At 44.5% G+C, this 26,781-nt stretch overlaps 1 protein-coding gene across 5 annotated transcripts in view; it reads right to left on the reverse strand.

Annotated features, from left to right (window-relative positions):
- Window positions 1-26,781, reverse strand: part of FAT1 (FAT atypical cadherin 1) — a 373,940-nt gene that overhangs the window by 20,348 nt on the left and 326,811 nt on the right. For all 5 annotated transcript variants that reach the window (XM_029586952.1, XM_029586951.1, XM_029586948.1 and 2 more), the window contains exons 22-26: window positions 26,089-26,551; window positions 24,882-25,035; window positions 22,938-23,048; window positions 22,196-22,833; window positions 3,286-3,423 (exon numbers count right to left, since the gene is read on the reverse strand). In XM_029586952.1, coding sequence (XP_029442812.1) covers window positions 3,286-3,423; window positions 22,196-22,833; window positions 22,938-23,048; window positions 24,882-25,035; window positions 26,089-26,551 — 1,504 coding nt within the window. The remainder of the gene's footprint in view (window positions 1-3,285; window positions 3,424-22,195; window positions 22,834-22,937; window positions 23,049-24,881; window positions 25,036-26,088; window positions 26,552-26,781) is intronic.

Genomic DNA, 26,781 nt, shown 5'->3' on the forward strand with positions numbered 1-26,781 from the left:
TATTAAGGAATAAAATTAGACTCTGCCATACTGCAAAGCGACTAAGTCCCACCATGTGGCAGGCAGAAAGTTGAAAAGAATAAAATAAAATAAAAAACAAACATTACCATAAGGAAAAGAAAAAGAAAAACAGCTGCATGTCCAGAAAAAAATCACAACAAAAACCTGTGAGGAGAGAGCAAAGCTGAGTGCTGTGACCACATGGCTCCCATGACCCCACAGTGCCAAAGAATAAAAGAAGCTGAGGGACTTTGCCTAGAGGGCAGGATGATAACTACAACTGCACATGCTCAGCAAGGAATGTTTGAAAGCTCTAGAATCTTTGAGGTCAAAGTTCCAGGTCAGGCTCCATCCGATGATGTCACCCATGTGTGAGAACTGCCATCCTGCTTGTCCTAGGAGAAATGAATGTGTTATATGAATATTTGTTTCTTATTGTATTGTTACAAGCTCTCTAAAACCATCACAAGAACATTAACACACAGTAAGCAAAGAAAAATCTCCAGTCCACTGGTTGAAGTGAGCTGAGCTGTTATTTTACTTATTCCGTTCAGGAGTAATAAAGGAAGCTGTGCATAGTACCTCAACTGATGCAAAGTAAGATGAAAAAGGAGGGAGTATTCCATCATGGGAATCATTTATTGTTTTTTTTTGGGGGGTGTAGAGAGTTTATTTTCAGTTTGAAGTTATTTATCTGTCACTGCCATTATAGTCTCACTTGCACGAACAGCTGAAAAAAATGGGCCCAATTCAAACCTTTCAGTGTTTAGCCCCCTCTTTTCAAGTTGGACGCACATTAAATGCAATCAGAGCTTCATTAGGCTGTCGGATCTGCCTCATGCAGGAAGCTTTCCTTTAAGGGTGCACACAGGAATCTGCCCCTTCTCTACCGGTGTTAGAATGCCTAAGTTAGCCACATCATAGGAAAACGTAGGTAAGGCTGGTATAACTAGGCAGTGCTCAGGCCTAGGGAGGCGTTTCTAGTTACCTGAGCAACCGTTAATGTTGAAGGAAAGCGGGGAGGGACAAAAAAGAAGATGGCCTCAGAACCATTGAGGGTTTTGTAGCCATTTTCAACAGTAAATTCTTAATAATAAAAGTGTTAAAGAAATTTGGAAGATTACTGGGCTGAAGTGCCATGTTACTACTGAAGTATTTTCAACTATTCACATTAATTTTGTAAGACTAGATACTGCCAAAATTATTGACTGCATAATTAACAGGTTTCCATGTTTGTTTGTTTTTTCCTTTCCTTGCTGCACTTTTTTTTTATTTTACCCTTCCCCACACACATACATACAAAAGGCTTATTTTGCCAGGGCTTATAGTTGTTAGATTTTTTTCATGTTGGTGAGAAGAACCATCTACGAGATAAAAGAATACAAGGAGAAGATGCCCTACCGTACCATTTCACCACACCAGAATGGAATCTCATATGTAAAAGCAGCAGTCCATCTGGTCATGCTAACTGCATATGGCATAGCTGACATGGGATGGCGCTGGGTTCCGATGCCCCACCGTGGAATGCATGACATCATAAGTGTTTCACTGATGACTTAAGGTCTGTGCAGCTCGCAGGAAGTTTGAGCCACACGATACCCATACTTCTGTAATGTGCTTGTGCTGCCTGCATGAATGAAAGGTGCAAGCAGTTCAAACTGACCGAGTGCTGCATGGAGCCAAAGTGAAGTCCGCAGGGGCCATGATGCGATGAAAGGGTGAATAAGAGAGAGAAATGGTGGGGAAGAGGCACAGGTATTTAACACCTGCTGCAATGCAACAAGCTCGCCAATAGATTATGCTAATAATCATCACAATTTTCAAGGGCAACTTTAAAGGAGATATTGCTGCTTTACTTCTAGAGAAGTGGAAGAGTTTTTTTTTAGTTCCCTCTAGTCTATACTCTACAAAGATGTTAGACTACCACATTAGGATATTCAGAGGTCCATATTTAGACACAGTCGGATAGGAAAGTTAGTGCCTGAATCATTAAGACTTTTTCCCATTGACACAAAATGAGAGGAAAGCCTTAATGAATCTGGCCCTTAGCTGAATTAATTTATCTGGCAAGCTTTGGTGGTATATTCAATAAGGCAGCCACATTACTGAATATAGCTGGCTATCTTAAAGTTAGCCAGCTAACTTTAGGACAGCTCTTTGGCCCATTCAGACTTAGATGGCTAAGTCATCTGGCTAATTCTGAATATCGGAGTTAACTGATTAACTTAGCTGGCTAACTCAACTCCCTCCAGTTACGCCCCCGGAATGCCCCTAGTTTATCTGGCTAATTCCAGCTGCCCAAATATTCAGTTAGCTGGCTAAATGCTTTCGAATATGGTCTTCTCAGTCTCTAACTTGGTCTAACTTGAAACAGTACCAGATTATGAGCAGGCACACACTAAAATGTAAATGATTAGTCTGAGACTGGGAAAGTTATAGGTGAGTGGATAGCTAGATGGAACTGCTTTTAATGGAGGACCACACCCCCTTATCCAGTCACAACAGGATGAGATACATGGCAAGCAGGTAAATATATTTCAGTAATTGCCTAGGTGTATAAGGGTGATCTGATTATTTTTCTCTGCTTACAAGCAGTATCTGCACTATAACCATGACTATTTGAGAAGTACTGCATGAATTGGACCTATTTTTGTTTTCAAAAGCTATTTAATCTAGATAAGTGATTTCACAACAAAATCAGTAGCTGGTGTGAAAAGCAGGTAAACATCCTGGGGCTGAACTGGTAAGAACCAGTGAAATCACAGCAAAAATAACTAAGCCTTCCTTCTGCACAACTTCCTTTATTACCTCAAGGGCAATCAAAATTACAAGAAGCTCCGCCAGACTCTGCTCTTACTCAGAGGAAATTTGATCCATATGGGAGCCAAGGGCAAAAGTAAGAAAAAAAAAATAGAAGTTTTTACAACAGAACCTTGCAGCATCAGCATCATCTAAGTCATCACATTAACCTCGACGACTTCCTCAATAGTCTGGAAATGTTTGAATATTCTTGGAAATGTTAACCAATTTATAAATATTTGTAGAATGCCTCTAAAGTTTTATGCAGTTCATATAAGCCATACAGCTAAAGGAAAACATTTTCTCACTAGTTTACTACTAAGTTCTCTTTCAGAACACTGTGTGTGTCAACTTGAGGCAAGTTAGTTTCATGGAATATTAATGTACATACAATACTGCTTACATAATTATTCGAGATGAAGATCTAAACACTGAAAGAAAACGGGCTCGTAAAATGATGAGTGAAGAGAATGCTGGGGTACATACCATTATCATCGCATGATTCAGACTGGAAGGAGCTAAGGGACTGAACCTCAGATATACTCTCTCGAGGGTTGTATGCAGGACAGATCTTTTCTTCAAGAGACGTTTTTGACAGACAAGGATCAAGATCTACAACTTTAGCTGCAGGCAAAAAGAAATGCAAAATCAAAAGAATTCTCAATGAAGTGACACAAAAAGACAGTAACAACTGTGGTTGTGCGACTTCATCTGCACTAATAGTAAATGAGAGCGTTCTCCACCTGGATCGCTGCCATGGATTTTCCTACCATCTGGACCAACTGCCTTTTTTTTTTTTTTTTTTTTTTTTTTAAAGTTTGAGGATTCATCAACTGTGGCATTTTCAATGAAAATCTGATCCACTGACTTATCCGCAAGTTACAGCTCATGCAGATGATCCCCCTGGACCCATTTTGTCTAATGAATGCATGTCTCTAATAACTAATTTGGGTTTAGACGATGCCTTTCATTCCAAACTGTGTCTGTACAACCTTAACAATGAGGCCCTTCAGAACATGAAAGTGGCCCCCTCTGGAACACAAGACCTAACAGATTCACTTCTGGTTTCCAGATTACATGAAAACTTCCAAACAGATGAGGGGAGAGGGAACAATTTTATTACCCCTGTACACAAGTCTTGAGAATAATCCTTGTCCTTCAAACTAATCTGTTGCAATACTCGGTATAAAATGTACATTTTGCAAAACCTCCCTTTATAACAAACAAATCTGCTGGCTCATAACTAGTCTGCTACAGAGATCACCATACTATAATGACAACAATATTTTTGTAAACATTTATTTGGATTTATTGCCAACTGTTTTATACAAAATTCACCCAAAGAAGTTTATAGCACATTAGGAGGAGCAACGATCATTTGCAGCTTTACAAATAGAAAGTGTATAAGAAATATAAAATAGCTGCAAAAATCACATTTAAACTTGTATGGTTCTGACACAGCAATTTGTATAATTTATAAAGTATATTGGGCAATTATTACTATCCAGTTACAATTTATACTGATTTAATCTACCATGAAAGGAGAAAAGGCTCAGTCAGTCAGTCATGCCAGGTTCTGAGTCAGTAATCTACAGGTTTGCAGATGTTACAGGCGGCTGCCAGATAACACCAGATGTTAGAGCAGAGCTCTGCCAGTGGTATTATTGGGCATACAGAAGGCCACTTCAGAGGAGAAGCAGAAGGTGAAAAGCAAAAAAGAAAATGGAAAGGAAAGGAAAAAGAACAAATATAAACATTTAGTCTGCCTAACTTTTAAATCAAATACACACAAAAGTTATAGCAATTATCAAAGGGGCAGCATGCATATACTTTCTATTTAAAATTTACCCCACCAAAACTTCCTGCACACCATTCCACCTACTAACCTGTATGCAGACTTTCCAAAGAAACTTTATGTGCAAACCTTTGAAAACACAATTCCCAATTCTGCCACTGGGAAGTTCTCTGCTCACTGCAGGTAAACTTATGCACATATAGGCTACACATATAAGCTGACCAACATATAGGGCAGGACATTTTATAATGGTCTATTTCTACAAATAAAGCATGGTTTTATCCATGAAAGTGCCTTTGAAAATTACCATCTTAAAGTAGATCTAGTAAAAATGTTATTTTAAAGTAATTATGTTGGCCATTTACAACAAACAAAATCATTCTTTTCCCATCAGCATTTTGATTTATATTTTCTTCAAGAATATATATGGTGACAAAGAAATTGACTGGCATAGCAAATCCTATCTGATTAAGAGCTAGTCCTAGCTGCAAAAGTCCAGAGAAAGGCTATCCATTCAGCTGTTCCCAGAATCTAAGGCAGTGTAAAAGGAAAGGAAGTAATAAGAAAACTACAAGTTCCAGCAGCGAGTGGGATTGGGCCAGGACATGGACAAACCTCAGTGGTGGGACAAAACTGCAGGGCTAGAAATGCTCCCAGGAAAACTACATTTCCCAGGTTCCAAGTGGGAAGACCAATTAAATTTAGATGGTGCAATCCCAGAGGGTAGGAAGGACAGAGTATCCCACTCTCCCATAATTCTTAGAGGAGGAGGATAAAGAAATGGCAGTAGAAGAGTAGGAGCAGAGAAAGAAGGGGGAAGACATTGGAGAAATTACTTACCTGATAATTTTGTTTTCCTTAGTGTAGACAGATGGACTCAGGACCAATTGGTTATGCTCACTTGCCAACAGATGGAGACGGAGTCAGATTTCAAAGCTGACGTCACCCTACATACACTCCTGCAGTGACCTCAGCCCTTCAGTATTCTCTTCAAAAGCCACTATGAACATACTTAGAGAATAGCCACTGCCATTAGCAATGGTTACATGGAATAGACTTAGTTTTTGGGTACTTGCCAGGTTCCTATGACCTGGATTGGCCACTGTTGGAAACAGGATGCTGGGCTTGATGGACCCTTGGTCTGACCCAGTATGGCATTTTCTTATGTTCTTATGTTCTTATAGAAACGTAGAAATGACAGCAGAAGACCAAACGGCCCATCCAGTCTGCCCAGCAAGCTTCACACTTTTTTTTTTTTCTGATACTTATCTGTTTCTCTTGGCTCTTAGTAACCTTTTGGTTGTATTTCCCTTCCACCCCCACCATTAATGTAGAGAGCAGTGTTGGAACTGCATCTAAGTGAAATATCTAGCTTAATTAGTTAGGGGTAGTAACCCCTGCAATAAGCAAGCTACACCCATGCTTATTTGTTTACCCAGACTATGTAAATCAATCCTTGTTGGTTGTATATAGATCCACTTTTCTTCATTCCCCCTGCCATTGCAGAGAGCTATGCTGGATATGCGTGAAGTATCGGTCTTTCTCCCCTGCCGTTGAAGCAGAGAGCTATGCTGGATATGCGTGAAGTATCGGTCTTTCTCCCTTGCCATTGAAGCAGAGAGCTATGCTGGATATGTGTGAAGTATCGGTATTTCTCCCCTGCCGTTGAAGTAGAGAGCTATGCTGGATATGCATTGAAAGTGAAGTATCAGGCTTATTTGGTTTTGGGTAGTAACTGCCGTAACAAGCAAGCTACTCCCCGTTTTTTTGTGAATGCAAATCCTTTTTTCCACATTTCCTCTTGCCGTTGAAGCTTAGAGCATTATTGGAGTCGCATTAACCGTGTGTATGTTTATTGAATAAGGGTATTATCTCCAGGTAGTAGCCGTTATTCCCGCGAGCCACCCACTCTTCATTCATGTCCTCTAGACTTTATGGATCCCACGCCCCTTTGAAGTCATTCACAATTCTGGTCTTCACCACTTCCTCTGGAAGGGCATTCCAGGCATCCACCACCCTCTCCGTGAAGAAATACTTCCTGACATTGGTTCTGAGTCTTCCTCCCTGGAGCTTCAAATCGTGACCTCTGGTTCTGTTGATTTTTTTCCGACGGAAAAGGTTTGTCGTCTTTGGATCATTAAAACCTTTCAAGTATCTGAAAGTCTGTATCATATCACCTCTGCTCCTCCTTTCCTCCAGGGTGTACATATTTAGATTCTTCAATCTCTCCTCATAAGTCATTTGATGAAGACCCTCCACCTTTTTGGTCGCCCTTCTCTGAACCACCTCCATCTTGTCTCTGTCTCTTTGGAGATACAGTCTCCAGAACTGAACACTGTACTGCAGGTGAGGCCTCACCAAGGACCTGTACAAGGTGGATAATCACTTCCCTTTTCTTATTCAATATTCCTCTCTCTATGCAGCCCAGAATTCTTCTTGCTTTAGCTATCACCTTGTCACATTGTTTCACCGACTTCAGATCATTAGACACTATCACCCCAAGGTCTCTCTCCTGCTCCGTGCACATCAGCCTTTCTCCCCCCATCGAATACAGTTCATTCGGATTTCCACTCCCCATATGCATGACTCTGCACTTCTTGGCATTGAATCTCAGCAGCCATATCTTCGACCACTCTTCCAGCTTCCTTAAATCCTAATGAAACTATTAAATACTAATGAAACAATTTGATTAAAAATGATTAAAAATGGATAACTGTAACTGTACTCAACCAAACACACTGAACTCCAGTAAGAATATAGTTGTCCCGATCTAGGGCCTGGATGACCGCTTACCTGTAATCTCTTGGAATCAATATCTACTCCATGGCCAAATCATTGTCACCATTCTTGGGCAACCATGGGTGGGATGCTGAGTCCATCTGTCTACATTAAGGAAACAAAATAACAGGTAAATAATTTCTCCATTTCCTAGCGGGTAGCCAGATGGACGCAGGACCAATGGGATGTACAAAAACTACTCCCAATAGGGGCGGGAGGCTGCCTGTGGTCCGGTTAACACCACCCTTGTAAAAGCTGTGTCCTCTCAGGCCTCTACATCCAGGTGATAGAACCTGGAGAAGGTGTTCAAGGAGGACCATGTCACCACTTGGCAGATATAGTCGGGAGACAGCAGTCTAGTTTCCGCCCAGGATTTACTATATGCCTTCCGTCCGTGGCCCCTGCTGGGCAGGGTCATCCGCAAGATCAAGTGCCACAGGGGATTAGTTCTACTAGTAGCTCCAGATTGGCCCAGGCACCTTTGGTATGCAGACATGCGGAGACTCCTGGTGGAGACCACCCTGTGCCTCCCACCGCACAGAGACCTACTCCAGCAAGGTCCGGTCCTTCACGAGGATCCGTTCTATTCTGTCTTACGGTTTGGCCCTTGAAAGGGCTCGCCTGAAGAAGCGTGGATTTTCGTCGACAGTAATTATCTTTCTCCACGCATGGAAGTTTTCTATGTCCTTGGCGTATGTACGGGTCTGGAGAGTATTTGAGGCCTGGAGCGAGGAACGTGGTGTTGCCCCTTGGACGATCAAAATCCCTCTGATTCTGGAATTTTTATAGGACGGCTTGAATAAAGGCTTGGCCCTTAACTCCTTGAAGATCCAGATAGTGGCTGTCTCCTGTTTCAGAAGCGAGGTGAATGGACCTGCCTGTCGACACATTCCGACATGACTCATTTTCTGAAAGTGGTAAAACACCTCCAGCCACCCCTATAGTAGCCGGTTCTCTTGTGGAATCTTAATCTAGTTTTGGAGATTTTGGCAGGGTCCTCCTTTTGGCTGCTGAGTTGTATTTCCTTGCGCCTGTTGATCCTGAAAATGGTGTTCCTGGTGGCATTGTCATGTCGGGAACCGTTCCTCCGGATCACTTCAGGAGCGTTACAACTTCGTACCATTCCATCCTTTTTGCCCAGGGTTGTCTTGATGTTTCATTTGAATCAGTCCATTTCAATGCCTAGATAAGCACAAGGACATGGAAGAAAACTTTTGGTGCAGTATCTGGAAGCTTCACAACCGGTGCGCAAGACAGACTGCTTGTTAGTTCTTCACAGTGGAAGAACACAGGGCAAACCAGCTTCGCGGGCTACCATAACTCACTGGATCAATGAGGTGGTCACGGGAGCCAATGTGGAAGCAGGAAAGCCATTACCTTCTCTGGTTAAAGCTCATTCCACTAGTCTGAACTAGGGCATTGATCCCCAGGGACCATTGATCTCTTCTGCGACTAAAAAATCGTGAGATGCGGCCAGCAGACCGATTGACGGGAGGCCCCAGCGATCTGCCACCAGCTGAAAGGCTTTGGCCAACAACACCCATTCTCCTGGATCAATACTCTCCCTGCTTAGAAAGTCTGCTCTGACGTTGTCTTTTCCTACGATGTGGGAGGCCGAGATGTATTTCCGCCCATTCCATAAGGAGATCTACTTCCAGTGACACTTGCTGGCTCTTGGTTCCACCTTGGTGGTTGATGTAGGCTACCGTTGTGTTGTCCGACAATATGCGGACCACTTGATCTTGGGAGTATGTGGCTGAACTGTAGACATGCCAGTCTGTCTGCCTGAGCTTCCAGGCAATTTATGTTGCAGAGCGCTTCTTCCTTGGACCAATGCCCTTGGGCTGTCACTTCCTGACAGTGAACTCCCCAACCACGGAGGCTCGCGTCTGTCGTGAGGACCAGTCAGTTCGGTGGGGACAGGCTTACACCCTTGCCCAGGTGAGCTTCCTGTAGCCACCACTGGATCAGAGAACATACTTCCATCAGTAGGTGGAGGTGAATCGAATAATCTTGAGACAGCGGGTTCCAACGTGCAGTAGAAGTGATCACATGTGTGCCCTCGCCCATGGCACCACCTCCAGGGTTGATGCCATCAAACCGAGGACCTGAAGATAGCTCCACACCTTGGGGCATATTATATTTATCAACAGACGCACTTGGGATATCAACTTCCTTATCCGCGAGGGCGGGAAAAAGACCTTGCCTTACTTGGTGTTGAACTAGACTCGCAGATGTTCCAAAGACTGCTTTTGTCCATATTTAGGACCCAACCAAGCTTCTGATGCAGGGGCGTCACCCTGCTGGTCACCTGAAGACTTTCCTCCAATGACTTCACCCGGATCAACCAGTCGTCCAAGTATGGGTGCACCAGGATTCCCTCTTTCCTCAGTGCCGCCACTAAGACCACCATAATCTTGGAAAATGTTCTGGGAGCAGTGGCTAGGCCGAAGGGCAGCGCCCAGAACTGATAATGGCGGCCCAGTACTGCAAAGCTAATGTTCTTGCCGGATTGAATATGAAGGTAGGCCTCGGAGAGGTCCAGGGAGGTTAACAACTCTCCCAGTTGTATGGCCATTATCACAGAGCACAGAGTTTCCATGCGGAAATGAATTACTTGTAGGTGTCGGTTGATGCTCTTGAAGTCCTGGATGGGGCGAAAGGAACCCTCCTTCTTGGGTACAATGAAATAGATGGAATAATGCCCTGTATTTTCCTGAGGTGCAGGAACATACAGGGCGTTACTGGACTGGAATTATAGTCCTCAATTTGTTTCTTGTACTGGGAGTGGCAAGGGGACATCATGAACATGTCTCGAGGCATGCTGCGAAACTCGACCCCATAACCTTCTAGTACGACATCCAGTACCCATTTGTCTGATGTGATCTTGACCTACCGCTGCTAGAAGAGGGATAGTCGACCCCCTATCTCCTCGTTCCGTGGATGTGTTGGCAAAACTTAATTGAGGAGTTAGGGTCAGATCTGAACCTGCCCCTCTCTTGGGCTGTCCACTATGAAAGGACTGAGACCTTCCCGAGGACAGAGACCTCTGAAATGTTGAGTTTCTGTAGGGCCAAAAGTGTTGGGAGCCCCTGGATCGACTCCTCATAACCGAGGGGCACTTTTATCTTTCACTAGCCGGAGCACTGGAGATTCACCCCACTTACTGGCCAGCTTTTCCAATTCACTTCCGAAGAGGAGTAATCTTTTAAAGGGCATCTTTGTGAGGTTTGCCTTAGAGGTCGCATCTGCTGACCAATTTTGCAGCCATAGCTGTCTTCTGGCTGCTACCACTGAGGCCACTCCTCTGGCCGAGGTATGGGTTAGGTCAGAGCCCACATCAGCTAATAATGCAGGGTGGGCTTCATAGCTTCTCTGGAATGTGTCCCTGAGTCATCCACCTCTCTAGAGAGGAGCAGGCATGAGCAAGCCACCAGGGCACAACGGAAGCAATCTGTAAAGTCATTGCTGTCACATCAAAGGCTTGTTTAAGGAAGGACTCCATCCGCCTATCATGTGCATCCTTTAAGGCCGCTTCTCCTTCCACACTGGGATAGTTGTTCACTTTGAAATGGTGCAGACCAGTGCATCCACTTTAAGGAAACGCAGGCGTTCTCTCGCCACCGGATCCAATGGGTATAGAGCTTCTATTGCTTGACCACCTTTAAAACTCACTTCAGGGACGTCCCATTCCAGATCTGGTGGCTTCCAGCACCAGAAAATAGCAAGAGGCTTGCCATAGAGACACCAGAATTGGATTCTTCTTTGGGTCCATCAAAGAGTCCGCCCCAGGAACTCCCAGTGTCTTCAAGGTCTGGGAAACCAGAGCCGGCAATTAATCTCTATGGAAAAACCATAACATGATCCGATATGGTTCTAAACCCGGACGGATTTCTCAATTTTCCAAGGAATCTGGATCCCTTTCTTTGTCCGTGCTGTCTGGGTCCCTGCCAGGAATACCCTTGGTGAAGGACGCATGTCTCGAGGTTTGCCAATAGGGCTGGGAGAGGGAAGCCTTACCGGCTGCGATTCTGTCTGGACAGAGGCAAGTGAGGTAGACTGTGCATGTATGAAGGCTTGAAAGCCTTGAAAAAATTCCACCCAAGAGAAGGGCTGCCGGGTCCATGCCTAGCCCAGGAGGTACTGGATTACTCAGACCCAAGGTACTACCGATTAAGTTCGTGGCTGATCCATCCTCTGAATGGGAGGTGCCAACTCTCCCTGGGCCTCCTCACAGTGCTGACATAACTAAGAATCAAGTTCAGACTGTGTAGCCCTAATATGGCAGGCAGCACAAAGGGAATGGTGCTTATGTTTCTTGCTGCCAGAGCCATTAGGAACAGTAACTGCGTGCTCAACCGGCTAGCGCTTGAAATTGTGTGCGCACAGATTTTGAACGCCTCCGTGGGTCACGGTGAGGCGCGCGCACAGCCCATGTACCAAAGGAGGCGTGAGCGTATGCACATTACATTGGAGCACATGTATGCGCACACTTATGCACGCACGGATGCGTGTTATAACGTGCACAGTGCATGTGCAGGGCCAACAGCAATGCACGTACAGATGCTCTATGGTGGGCAAAGGAGACACACAAAACCGTGCGCAAGACGGCGTCACACGGCTTATCAAGTGATGTGCCCACAGATCCTAAAGCAGGGCCTAGCCCACTAGGGGGCTGCTTAACCCATTCGGAAGCCCACTTCCCCTTACCTCAATGGATTGGGAATGTTGTCGGTACGATGTGCCAAGCAAGGAGACTGGAGAAAGTCTTAATGAAACCCCTCCAAAATCTGTGAATCGGAAGGAATCCTCTTCTCTCGTTACTCACTTGGGCTCAGTGCTTACCAGCTGAGTACAGAGACAGTCTCTGGCTGCAGGGGGAGAGGGCTTTGGCTGTCATCGCCGCGCTCGGCTTCCTTCACCCGCTGCCTTTCAGCTGCTTCAGCAGCAAAGTCCACACCGGGAACCGGCTACCGGACCAAGGCACATCGCTGAGGGATCTTGGAAATCACCTCGGGAATTCTCACTGGGGGATGGACCTTTAGATATCACCCTGGAGAGTGGAGCTCAATCTTTCTCCAATTTAAAAGTAGAATTTCTTATTCTAAAGGGTACAGTGATCCCAAAAGGGAAAGCACCGACACTGAAGGGCTGAGGTCACTGCAGGTGACATCAGCTTTGAAACCTGACTCCATCTCCATCTGCTAGCAGGGGAGCATATAAACCCCACTGGGTCTGAGTCCATCTGACTATACACTAGGAAATAATTTTTTAGTTGTTAGATTAGAAAGCTTGATGGTAAAACAGAGGAGAGGGCAAGGGAAGGAGGTGAGTGTTGGATTAAGCATGAGAACTTGCATGCTCATCTACTCAAGATGGAAGAGAACCAATGAGGAAGGCAACAAAATCTCTTTTGGATATCCTACCAACAGCAGTTGGGATATTTCCTTAGCTGTGTGGGGCAGACTAACTGGACAGATTATATGGTCCATTTGGTTTCTGTTGCTGTCATCTATTGCCACTATGGTGATGGTGGGAAAGAATGGGTAATTAGGACACTGCTACGCTGGTTCTTATAAGGACATTTTCAAATGCCTACACTGGGGCAAAGCTCATTGGTATTTTTTTCCCCTGATGGGCTTTGCACAATTCTCAAAGAAAAAATACACGCACACTTTCCCTTTCAAACCTGTCACAGGTACTTATGCTTCTACCTTTTTCAGTGGGTACTTTTTTCATGGAAAATTTCATGCAGAGAACTGAAAAAAATGCAATCTATGCATGTTACTTTCCTCCCCCGATCTAAACATGGCAATCTTGCCTTATAATGCAGCTAAAAATAAACATGTTCAGAAACACTAGGTGTCCTTTCAGTCGCACCGAGGGAGGGCAACTTTTAGCTAATAAACACAGGTAAAATATGTTTTATCCATGAATATGGCCTTGAAAATTGTTTTTTTTTATCAGACGCCCTATGCAGGTACTGTACTGCTTCTTGTAAAGTATAAATAAAGCAGACAGAGCTGAGCTTTTGTCTTGGGAAAGGAGATTCATTAAAACATGAGACATAGTATATGAAATGCATACATTTCTTTTCCTACAAAAACAATGCAAAAAAATATAAAAGTTAGAAAATATAATTGACCACATAGGAAATAAGATTATGAAATAAAATCCTAAAGAAACAGGAAAGTTAGGAAGTAAGCAAGTTAATCTTTAACAGTCCAACTTAGTGGTATTCACTCCCAGCCCTTGAGAGTCACCAACAGGTCGGGTTTTCAGGATAACCCTAACGAATATGCATGAGAGAGATTTGCATGTAAACTGCCTCCATTGTATGCACATCTCTCATATGCATATTTATTAGGGATAGCCTGAAAATACAACCTATTGGCAGTCCTTGAGGGCTGGGAGCAAATTCTACTGGTCTAACTCAGAGCAGTTTGATCTTTAGAAGGAAAGCTAAAATGCCTTATAAAAAGACAATTCTAGCAGTTTTCCAACTTAATCCTGAAGCCTTATTGAACAGATTAGGTTTTCAGGATCTCCACAATTAACATATATTAGATATCTGCATACACTGGTCCCCCCATATATGGAAATTTTTGAATATTTATTGTGGAAATCCTGAAAACCAGACTTTTAGATGAGGCTTCAGGACTGGGTTGAAAAACAGTTTTAGGAAACAACCAATTCAGACTGCATACTTGGTATATATCTATATCCATACATCCACAGCTAATTTGTATACATATGTGTATATATATATATACACACACACATATGTAAAACAACCACTGTCTTTAGGCTTAGCAACTTAAAAACTTCCCTCTGGGGGGGCATGGTGGCTCACTGAAGGAACCTAGGTGAAATTACCAGCTCTGGTCTTGATTGGCCAGAGCTGGTGATATTGCAGAGGGAGCGCTGGCAGCCCTTGAGGGGCAGGGAATCATAATTATAGTGCAATAATGACACCTGATGGCAGGATTTAGGACCTATGATTACAGGATTCTTGAAGACCACCTAATACATGGCCCCCAGCCAAGGAATGTAACTGGAGAATGAATGGACTAAAATAAGCTGAGAGGAGATTAAAAATTAGGGAAAAAAATCCCCAGGTAGTTGTGAATGAAGGTTCATGGCTCCAACTGAGCTGGAAACCAAAGAAACAGGATGAAATTGCTGGGTCAAGAAAACCAACAACCTTTGGAACCACCTCAATGGCTCAGAGATGATGCTCTGTAGGAGGCCTAGGGTTGATTCCTGAGTACTGTTTTTGTTCCTTGGGCTAGCTAGGGCAGGGAATACTACAATTGCAGCATTCATAGCTTGGATCTGGTGCATATCCAGTCATCATAGGACATAAACTACTTGCTGTCTACAAATATTTGTGCTGAATTCCAGAAATGATGGTCCATGTCTGTTAGCAAGAGATCTGCTATTATGATGGATGGTCTATATGGTAGGAAGATGGGGTAAAATCCCAGGGTAACTACACATGAATGCTCATAGCTTCACAGTCCCAGTAAAAGCAAATTCTAAATGAGCTAGAATGTCAAAAAGAGGAAGAGGAAACTGCCAGGCTAAAAAACTCAAAAGAAAACAAATCTGTACTTTGTAGTTGCTAGGGACCACCATTTCATGCCCAGTGATGGGAAGTCTCAGCTAATGTGTCTCCTATCCAGCTGTGAGTGGACAAGCTGACATTACCAGTCTTACTGATGGGCAAAAAACAGATGTGTCCAGCAGCTGTGGCATATGACTTTTCAAGCTAATTTTAACAAAACATTACTTTTTAGATTAGCATTGGGTCAGCAAAGTGCTTCACTTATCAAAGACTTGGACTGCTTTGCTGGAAGACATAAAGGTTGTCTTTTTAAAGTAAAAACACCACCTTTAGTTCTACTGAGATATTTTAGATAAAACAGTCTTTTGTGATTCCTACTCTGAATCAGAAGATTTTCACCCCACTTCTAAAGCATACAGCTGGTGGTTTGGGACAGGAGATGGAAGGGAAGATTGAGGGCACGTCTCAGCTTCCAATAACTGGAATGGAATGGAGAAATTTTATCTGATAATTTTGTTTTCCTTAGTGTAGACAGATGGACTTAGGAACAATGGGTTATGCTACCTTGCTAGCAGATGGAGTAAAGCTGACATCATAATACATATACCCCTGCAGTGACCTCAGCCTGCCAGTATTCTCTTCAAAAGCCACTGTGAACATACTAGTAAAAGGTTGATTAAAAATATCATTAAAAACGTTCAACAGTAACTGTATAACCACAAACACTGAACTCCAGTAAGAATATAGATACCCCAATCTAGGGACTGGTTGAACACTTACCAGTAATTCCTTTGGATTCGAAGCCTCCCATGGGAAGACCTGTGGCACAATTGTTGGGCAGCAGAGGGCAGGAAGCTGAGTCCATCTGTCTACACTAAGGAAAACAAAATTATCAGGTAAGTAATTTATCCATTTCCTAGCGTGCAGCCAGATGGACTCAGCACCAATGGGATGTACAAAAGCTACTCCCAATCGGGGCGGGAAGCTGTCCGTGATCCAGTCAATACCGCAAGTGCAAAGGCTGCGCCCTCTCGGGCCTGTACATCCAGACGATAAAACCTGGAGATATCGACAGGAGACAACAGTCTAACCTCCACCCATGATACCACTTGGGCCCTAGTGGAATTAAGATTTCACAAGGGGACCAGAACCCAGCAAAGGCCGAAGGTGCTTCACTCCCTTCAGAAAATGGGCCACGTCAGCATGGGCCGTCAGGGAGGTCCCAATCACCTCACATCTGAAACAGAAGAGAGTCGCTACCTGAACCTTCAAGGAGTTAAGGGCCAAGCCTTTATTCAACCCATCCTGCAAAAATTCCAGAATAAGTGGGATTTTGACTGCATGAGGGGAAATACCGTGCTCCTCGTACCAGGTCTTAAATACTCTCCAGACACTCTCATACACTAGAGACATGGAGAACTTCCGAGCGTGAAGCAAGGTGACAATTACTGCCGCAGAATATTCCCACTTCATCATGCGAGCCCTCTCAAGGGATAGACCATAAGACAGAATCGAGTTGGATCCTCGTGAAGAACCAGCCCCTGCTGCAACAGGTCCCTCTGCAACATCTGGGCCAATCTGGAGCTATCAGGAGGATTAATCCTCTGTGGTGTTCGATTCTGCGAATGAGCCTGCCCAGTAGGGGCCACAGAGGGAAGGCATATAGCAACTCATCTTCTGGCCAGATCTGGAAGAGCATGTGAATTCCCAGCGACCATGGATCTCTTCTGCGACTGAAGAATCGAGGAACCTTCACATTGGGAGATGAAGCCAGCAGGTCAAGTGACGGGAGACCAGGGATCCACTATCTGTTGAAACGCTTTGGCGGACAAAACCCACTCTCCTGGAAACAGACTCTCCTACTTAGAAAGTCTGCTCTGACGTTGCCTTTTCCTGCGATGTGGGAGGCAGAGACCATCTGTAGATGTGCCTTTGCCCATTCCATAATGAGGTCTATCTCCTGCGATACTTGCTGGCTCTTGGTTCCTCCCTGGCGATTAATGTCGGCCACTTCATTGCGTTGTCCGACATCACGCGGACCGCTTCCCCCTGGAGTCCGTGGCTGAACTATAAGCATGCCAACCTGACTGCCCGGGTTTCCAAGCGATTGATGTTGGAGTCTGTCCAACATCCCTGGGCTGCCAGTTCCTGACAGTGAGCTCCCCAATCCCAGAGACTCACATCTGTTATGAGAACCAGCCAGTTTGGAAGGGACAAGGGCACACCCCTGCTCAGATGAGCCTCCAGCAGCCACCACTGGAGATGAGAACAAAATTCCATCGGTAAGTGGAGGTGAACCGAATAGTCTTGAGACTGCGGGTTCCAATGTGACAGCAAAGAACGCTGAAGCGGACGCAAATGCACCCTCACCCACGGCACCACTTCCAGGGTTGCCACCATCAAACCGAGAACTTGAAGATAGCATCACACCGTCGGGCGTATCAACTTCTGGATCCGTGTGTGTGTTCGGCAGAAAGACCTTGCCCCGCCTCGTGTCAAACCGGATTCCCAGATACTCCAAGGACTGGGAAGGCATGAGTCTGCACTTGGATAGATTTACTTCCCAATCGAGTTCCTGTAACAAGGAGATTTCCCTGTTGGTCACCAGGTGGCTCTCTTCCAAGGACCTGGCCCGGATCAATCAATCGTTCAAGTATGGTTGCATCAGGATCCCATCTTTTCTCAACGTCGCCGCCATGACCATCTTAATCTTGGAAAGTGTTCTGGGGCTGGTGGCTAGGCCAAATGGCAGTGCTCGAAACTGATAATGGTGACCTAGTACCGCAAAGCGTACAAAACGGTGTTCTCTTCTAATTGCAATATGTAGGTATGCCTCAGATAGATCCAGGGAGGTCAGAAACTCTCCCAATTGCACAGCCATTATCACGGATCGTAAGGACTCCATGCAAAAACGAGTCACCTGCAGATGACAGTTGACACTCGAAGTCCAGGATGGGGTACAACAAAATAAATGGAATAACGCCCCGTATCTTCCTAGGGTGTAGGTATGGGGATCACAGCTCTCATCCAGAGGAGCCTTAAGAGAGTAGACTCCACAGCCAGCTTCTTGTATTGGGAGTGGCAAGGAGACATCAGGAACATGTTCAGAGGAGTGCTGTGAAATTCCAGCGCATATCCTTCCCATATAACTTCCAGGACCCATTTGTCTGATGTAATTTTAACCCACCATTGGTAAAAGAGAGATAGGCACCCTCCCTATTTCCTCTTCCCGAAGGTGGATTGGAAAACTTCTTTGGGGAGTTTAGGACAAGCCTGGACCCGAACCTGTCCCTCTCTTGGGCTGTTGGGGATGAAAAGAATGAGGCCTCCCAAAGGACCGAGACCTCTGAAATGTCGAGTTTCTGTAGGGGCAAAAACGCTGGGAACCTCTTGGATGACCTCTCATAGACTAGGGGCGCTGTAACTGCTTCCTCTCATCCTCCGGTAGCCGGGGAACAGGGCTCATGCCCCATTTACTGGCCAGCTTTTCCAATTCGTTCCCGAATAAGAATGATCCTTTAAAGGGCATTTTTGTAAGATTAAATTTGGAGGCTGCGTTGGCAGACCAATTCCGCAACCATTGCTGTCATCTGGCCGCCACTTCCGAGGCCATTCCTCTGGCTGAAGTATGGACTAAATCACAGCATGCCTCTGCTAAAAAGGCGGCAGCGGATTCCATAACCATTCTGGAATTCACCCCAGAGTCATCCACCTCCTGAAAGAGAAGCAGACAAGAACGAGCCACCAGAGTGGAACAAGAAGCAATCTCTAAGGTCATAGCTACCTTGTCAAAGGCTTGTTTCAGAATAGACTCAATCCATCTATCATGTGCATCCTTTAAGGCAACTCCTCCCTCCACGGGAACAGTTGTTTACTTAAGACACGGCACAGACCAGCGCATCCACTTTAGGGTATAAAATACTCCAACGCTCAGTCTCCTTTAAAACTTATGTCTGGGGCGACCCATTCCAGATCAAACAAATCCTGAATAGCGTCCATCACTGGAAAAGAAGCAAGAGGCTTTCCGCAGGGAAACAGAATGGATTTCTTCTTTATTTCCGTTACAGAATCCGCCCCAGGAACTCCCAGTATCTTCAAGGCCTGGGAAATCAGGACCGGCAAGTCATCACTATAAAAGAACCTGGTCCGATAAGGTTCCAACCCAGGGGGGATGTCCCCATCTTCCAAGAAGTCGGGGTCCGCCTCTTCATCCATGCCATCCGGGTCCCTACCAGGAATACCTGCGGCAAGGTGAAGTGTGACTTGGCATCTGCCGGTAGGGATGGGAGATGGAGGGATCACCCGTTGAGGATCCGTCTGGACGGGGCAGGTGAGGTAGAAGCCTGCACCTGCACGAAGGCTTGTAAACCCTGCAAAAACTCCACCCAAGAAAAGACAGCCGGATCCATGCCTAGTCCAGGAGGCACTGGTGTGGGCCCAAATGAATTACCATCTCCTATGGATGAGCCAGTCAAGGGAGTACTCAGATCTGAAGTACTTCCAGTTAAGGCTGTGGCCAGGCAATCATCTGAATGGGAGGAGCCAGGCTTAGCAAAGTCCAAGGAGGACAAATCTCTTTGAGCATTATCACAGAACTGATACAAGTTGGAATCCAGGTCAGGCTATGAAGCTCTAATATGGCAAGCAGCGCAAAGAGAAAGGTGCTTAGGCTTTTTGGTTACTGGCGCCATTAGCAACGATAGCTGTGCATTCAATCGGCTCGTGCTTAAAAGTTTCAGGTGCTCACAAATTTCAGGTGCCTAGGTAAAAAGGCGTGACGAGGCACACTCGCAGCCCATGCGCATAGCCAGAGCATATCCCACATTTTTAAAAGCTGTACGCATAAGTATGAACCTGTCATCACGTGCACAACGAGTGCGCAGAGCTGACACACTAAGTGCACAGACGTCCTATAGAGGGTAATACAGCATGCACAGATATGCGCGAAAAATGGCACTGCCGTGGCCTACCACGTGGTGTGCTGACAAAGCCTAAATCAGGGCCTATCCCGCTGGGGGCCGCTCAATCTGCCCAGATGCCCAATTCCCCTTACCCCAACAGAAGGGGGAACTACGTTGGCACAGCGCACCGAGATCGGAGACCGGGGAAAGTCCTACAGAAAATCCCTCTAATCGTCTCTTAATTGGAAGGAAAAGACTTATTTTCTTTTTTTTTTTAAACTTACCTGGGATCAGCGCTTACCAGCTGAGTACAGAGACTATCTCCAGCTGCAGGGGTAGAGGACTTTGGCTGTCACCACCACGCTCAGCTTTCTGCACCCACTGCCTTTCAGCTGCATAAGCAGCAAAATCCATGCCGGAAACCAGCTACCAGACCAAGGCACACCTCTGAGGGATCATGGAAATCACCCCAGGAATTCTCAGCTGGGGGAGGGACCTTTAGGTATCACCGCAGGAGAGCGGGGCTCAATTTAGGATGTAGAATTTCTCCTTCCAAAAAAATACAGCAATCCCCATAGCGAGAGGTACGTCCACCATCTGGAGAATAGTGGTGGGCTGAGGTCACTGCAGGGGTATATGTACTGTGATGTCAGCTTTGCTCCATTCTCCATCTGCAGGCTGGGGAACATAACCCACTGGTCCTGAGTCCATCTGGTTACACGCTAGGAAACTGCAGGGTTTTTTTGCATTTCATTTTGTGTGCATTTCCCTCCCACCCCAATAAAAGGGACAGGTTTAGAAAAAAACATCACAAGTGCTTTTAGTCCTGCATTATAACAGGAGTTGTGTTGCGATCGTCGCTGCCCGACATCTCTACTCCGCCCACCTTACCGCATTGGCAACTCCCTCCGGGGTTGATGGAAGGCTGGCTGCTACAGCGTCTTTCGGCTGTCCATGTCTGGCATCCCCGGGCCGGCCCGACGCTGCAATCCGCCATGTTGACCTGATGCCTAGGGGAGCGTGTGCGGCACGGCCCCGCCTCAAGTACCAGAAGTGGCGCGAACCTCAGGGGCGTCCCCCTGAGATGACGTCATCCGCTTCAGATATTTAAAGGTCTCTGAATTGCTAACAAATCGAGTTAGCAAGGATAACTGATACGGACAAGGATAAGGATTTGTTCTATCTACGCTACTCTGCCTCCTCGGACTAACTAGGGGTACCCGCTCCTCGGGGGCCTCGTTCCCGGACTTCTTCGGAATTCAGTTCTGCCTGGAAGTCATCGCTGCCTACTACATCTGTGAGTTACCATTGCTCTCTCAGAGCTTTCCCTGGAACCAGGTACTCGCTCCTCGAGGGCCTACTTCATTCCAGCTCCTGGGCTTCTATGAGACATTGTGTGAGTGTTACCATCAGGTTCTCTCCATGAACTCTGCATACCCTGCCTACTCACTATATTTCAGTTTCTCTACAGCTCAGCCTCCAGGGATCGCTGTTCCAATATCTGAGGGACTACAGCCCAGCCGGGCATTCCAGCTCACTACTGCCACCTCTGGTGGTTCAGAACTAGTATGTGTCTGTCTCCTAACTCTGAGCCTGACTGGTGGTACTCTCGGGATCTTCCCCCCGGGGGCATGGTCATCTGCCACAACTCTCCTAAATAATAAGTTGTCCTACCATTTGCACAACATTTGAATTTTGACATGAATAGGAAGCACTAGTGAGAGTGAGATTTGAGTTATGTCTCTAGACTGTTAAAGTATTTTTGTATGTACATTATTTTTATTGATGTATTATATTATGATGTATTTATTATTTATTGTATTATTTCTGTTATAAACCGCTTTGGGTGGACCTTTGTTCAAGGAAGGCGTTATATAAATGTAACATAACCAAACACTTCTACATTAAACCAGATCAGTAAAATGTGCCTGTAGGATTGCAGTGCTACCACAGTTTTCAAATCTGACAATATTCATTGCCCAGTCCACTGAATTCCAATAGAGCTCTTAGAGTGCCTTCAATAAAAAGTACTTTGTATGCAGCAGCTGAACAATTACATCTCCTAGTTGAACAAATCTTAACAAAAAAGCAATTCCTCAAAACAACCAGGTTCACCAATAAAACACATGAACTAACATCCTCTAGAGATGCATCCTAGGCCAGGCTTTCTGTTTAAAATGAAACAAAATTTAAGTGGAGCAGTAGATGTGCATTTTGCCCAGCAATGAAACATGTCAGAAAAAGTAAACAATCCATTACAGAATGCAGACACTGAAACTATTTGCAAGTGTAAATATATAAATGTCATTTTAACTAGAATATAAAAAGCAAATACAAAAAAAAACAGTTGCTTACCGTCATACTCATAATCCCAACTGGGTTTCTGTATGGAGTCACTGTCTGAGGGAGAGTTAGATGGAGGTGGAGGGGGCAAGTTAGGAGCTACACTGCAAACAGCCACAGCCTTTCGGTGTCCATGTACAGAGTCTGGGTTAAAGGTGCTGAACTCCGGGTGCTCTGGTATAGTGGATCCTTCAAAGGAATTGCGGTCCAGATTGTTTCTAGAATCACTTGGAATGCTGGGAGTGTAAGAAATGGGACGGACGGGCACCTGGGGTGGGATGTCTGAATAGATGTTCTTATTCAGCTTCACATCAAAATAGGGCCTGGTTAGAAATGCTGTTGATGCTCCTGGGTGTTTATCCTCAGGTTCTGGCTGCTGTTGCTTCTTCTTCTTCCTTCTAATCATTTTGTGGCACAACACAAAAATCACAACTAGAAAGAAGATCCCTGCTATAAATACAATGATACCAATTACTTCAGCTAGGCCGATATTCCAAGAGGTTGAAACGTATTTGTTGAGGGCGATCTCTGCACAATATTTTCCTCCAAACCCCTGGCTGCAGTTGCAGTGATAGGAACCGTATGTGTTCTCGCACAGGGCACCATTAAGGCATGGGTTCTCCACACATTCATCGATGTCTTTCAGGCACCTAATAGAAAAGCAGAGAGAAAAACGTCACCCCGTTGCTTTGATTTTTCCCTCGGTGCACACTGGAACATGGCTCTAAGCATCCAAGTGCAAAACCAAACCAACCTGTCGCCACGAAAACCTGCTTCACATTCACAGACAGGACCATCTAAGCTATCAATGCACTTGCCACTGTTCTGGCAAGGGTTATCTTTACAGTATGGGCCCAGCTGACACCTAAAATCAGAAAAACATAAAAATAAGGGTAGTAAACCACACAATCTATTTTCTTATTAAGCTGGCAAAATACATAAAAAAGATGGTGGTCTCATAGTGGAAACAGGTATAATGTATGGTGAAACCAGTACATATACATTAACTGCTATGTTTTAATGTCAGATTGGAACAAACTGGGCTACTGGATGACATACGTTTCTCTGCATTGGTTTTCATATACTCAAATGGAAATGCCATCAATATCCAGCAGCCTTTTTTTTGTTTACAAATACTGATTTGGCTAGTCTAGTTTTATTATAATAAAATCATATGATTTTGAAAGCATATGAAGGAATCAGTAGCCCTATAAAAAATGTAAGGTCTAATGCAGGAAAGTTTGCCTGTAAGACCAGTTCTCAATGATACCTTTCTATTATTATTAAGCACATAAAATCACTGATAACATATAACTCTGCTAACGGACACAGGCTGGTAAATCCCCAGTACATATGCTACTACCTGAAACATGATTTTTACAAGCATACTGCCGAGACTCTCTGCTAACCCCGGGAGGTCACTCATCTCCTCAGCCAATGAATCTCTGATCTCCCTCCTCTTTGAAATCTGTGCACCACTGATTTTCTTCCTCCTTCACTGCACCTCATGTCAGCGGTAGCAGGTTTAGCAGCAAGGAATGAGTGCAGGCCAAAAACTAAGCCAGCATTAACTCACAGGCCCCGCCTTTTCCAGACTTCCATGTAGGAGGCAGAGCCTGGAAGTGGACACCATCTTAGTTCCTTGTCTGCACTCATTCTGCTCTTGAATATGATAAGCAGACCAGAAATCAACTGCAGAAGGAACATGAGGTCTTGAGGGGGAGTGGAAGAAATTTGAATGAGTTTCTGGTATAAGGGGGAGGGCTTGATCGAAGGATAGGGTGAGAATAATTAATATTGGACTTCATCCCACAAGGCAGCATTCAGTCAGGCCCTATTCTTTCCTTAAGGCTATATTATTGATCACCTCCTTGATAAAAGATTTTGTTGAGGGGCAACCTCCAGACACAGCAACATCTGTCATGGAAATGTTGCAAGATGTTTTGGCACTTTGTCAAAAAAAGTTGCCAAATCATGCTATGCAGGAAATCTATATGTAGAGACTGCCTATCTATAAAGAACCAATTGTGCTTTCAAAACTGTATAGCACTGTAATAAATGTGAAAAACAAAGGTTCTCTGTGAAAAACAAGATAAAGCAAAGAGATCATTGCACAATGTTGTCAGCCCATTTATGACACTATACTGAGGATAGCATATGTTGGACTGATAACACCAAACACAAATAAATACCCGGTCCCAAACAGACAACTCCAACTGAGAGACATACACAATGCGCTGAGATGTGGATGACTTGAAGATTTCAGAATGAAGAATTCTTTGAGTGATTGGGTTAATTTTTCAGCCTTACATGACTATGAATGCAGCTTGGATGCTCTGTTTCAAGCTGATGAGGCTATCTTAATCTTCATACCTCTAAATAACTTCTGAAGGGTTTTTGTTCTCCTTCAAATTGAAAATTCTGACCAGAACACATCCAAGCTCACATAACAGAATCCAAGCAGAATACTGAGTTTGCATACTGTTAATGATTTGTAACTTTTCTATATAGGCATTCCCTGACTTTTGATTTAAGGTATAAGCACATTCACAAATGAATGGAATGAATACTCTGGATTTTTCCCACATACAAGTCTACTCTAATTAAGAGTAATAAAGAGAGTTTTATAACAAAATGCAATACACATCATGCTGCTCCCTGCACAACCTGCATATCTTAGATGCTAAGGAAAACATACCTTTGACCAGTGTACTGCCCTCTACACTGGCAGAAAAAGTCATCCTTGACCACAATGCAAGTTCCACCATAGAGGCATGGGTTGGAGGCACATGGACTGACGCTTATGTCGCAGTGAGGGCCCATGAACATAGCCGTACACTTGCAGTAATAACCTGGGATTAACAGAGCAGCAGAATGAAAAGCATCCTTTTCTGATGTGCCAAGCTTTTTAAAGTCTTCTTACACATATACCCCCCCATGCAAAACTTGCCAAGGGTTATATTTCTCTCTTTAAAAATGAAACGAAGGCAACATCTAAGAATTTCTAGAAGACTGACAGAGCAAAAAAGAGAATGGCTAAACTAAGCACTAGATACAAACAAAAATTACAATCATTAATGGAAACAGAAAAGGCTTTTTAAAAAAAAAAAAAAATATATATATATATATATATATATACACATACTCTCAGCTGAAGGAATTTTGAACAGCATGGTGGCACGGCAGGCTTTAGAACACCACTGCAAGCTAGGCAACCCAAAAGCTAGGTATGCTGAAAAGATCAGCTAACCAAACCAGGTAAGAATGACTAATAACAATGAATTTTCCTTGGCATTTCAGCTATGCAAGCCAGGAATGATGTTTCTTTCCTAGTGGGTTCCTAATAACCTGCTGGACACGTTAAAAGGGCTTGTGCTACAGAGACCCTTGAGAGGGTCTAAATAGTGATTGGAGTACAGCCAGGATCGCAGCAATCCCACAAAGCCTTGCACATATGGAGGAAAGTAGCCTTCCTACAAAAGGCTACATTCATCCTCTTGTGAGTTAAGAGGGCACTAAACATGCATGAATTTCAAGACAGATTTCACTGGCTTTAAAAGCATGACCCCTGGATGCTGACACCCCCATCCTCTAAAGATAGGTTATGCAGTTTTAACAGTATATAATGCACATTAACACACCTTTGTGAACAGTGGTGTGTATTGTGTAGTGCTATAGAAATATTACGTAGTAACAGGGGAGCATTCTGAAAGATACTGGCATTCAGTAGAACTTTACTCAATTATGATTGGCACTAATTAAGCAGCACTCCTAGCTTTTCCTAGTGAGGAAAAGATTAAACCACTGACCTTTGGTTTCTATTTATCAAAGCACTATTCATTGGCACTGATCCCCCAGTCATTGCCCCTTAAATAAGCTTTATAAGAAAGCGAAATGCAACTTACCTCCATTCAGCGCTGGAGAGCACATTCCTCCATTCTGGCAGGGACCACTGGAGCACCCTTCCGTGGCTGTCAGTAAACATCCCGGAGACACATCCACAGATTCAGCCAGATGTGCATAATTCCGTGATTTGCTGCTTAATGGTAGCTCTTGCCCATTGAGCACGACTGAATCCATGCACCCTCTCAGGCCACTGCTAACCTGAGGGCTCCTACCATGCCTCGTGCCTTGCTGTCGAATGTGGCCACCGAAAAACACAAAGTTATCAAGGTTAAGGGTTCTGAGGGTTCCCGGGGCAGTGCCGGATGCAGAATGGAGTCTGTCCAGCACCAGCCTTGCATAGTTCCCATCCACTTCAAGGGACACTGTGTGCCACTGACCGTCATTCACTTGAATGCTCTGAACAGAGACTATTCCAGGACCACTACCACAGTCAAATTTATACTGCAGTTTCCCATTGTGAATCTGACAACAAAAATAGAGACAAAAACAATGTTCCATTATAACAGAAATCTTTACATCAAGTACTGTTGTGTTCAGTCATACGGTTTTCTCTTAAAGCAGCCATATGAGGAAAGTTGTTTTAAATGTGTCAGGTTGTGCATGCAACAAAATCATTAGAACTCTCCTTTTCATTACTTTAATTCTTAAGGAGTGTGAGAGAGTGCAGAGAAAACTCCCTCAGACTACCTTAA

Source organism: Rhinatrema bivittatum, chromosome 1 (genome assembly GCF_901001135.1).
Source record: "Rhinatrema bivittatum chromosome 1, aRhiBiv1.1, whole genome shotgun sequence".
Classification (NCBI taxonomy): domain Eukaryota; kingdom Metazoa; phylum Chordata; class Amphibia; order Gymnophiona; family Rhinatrematidae; genus Rhinatrema; species Rhinatrema bivittatum.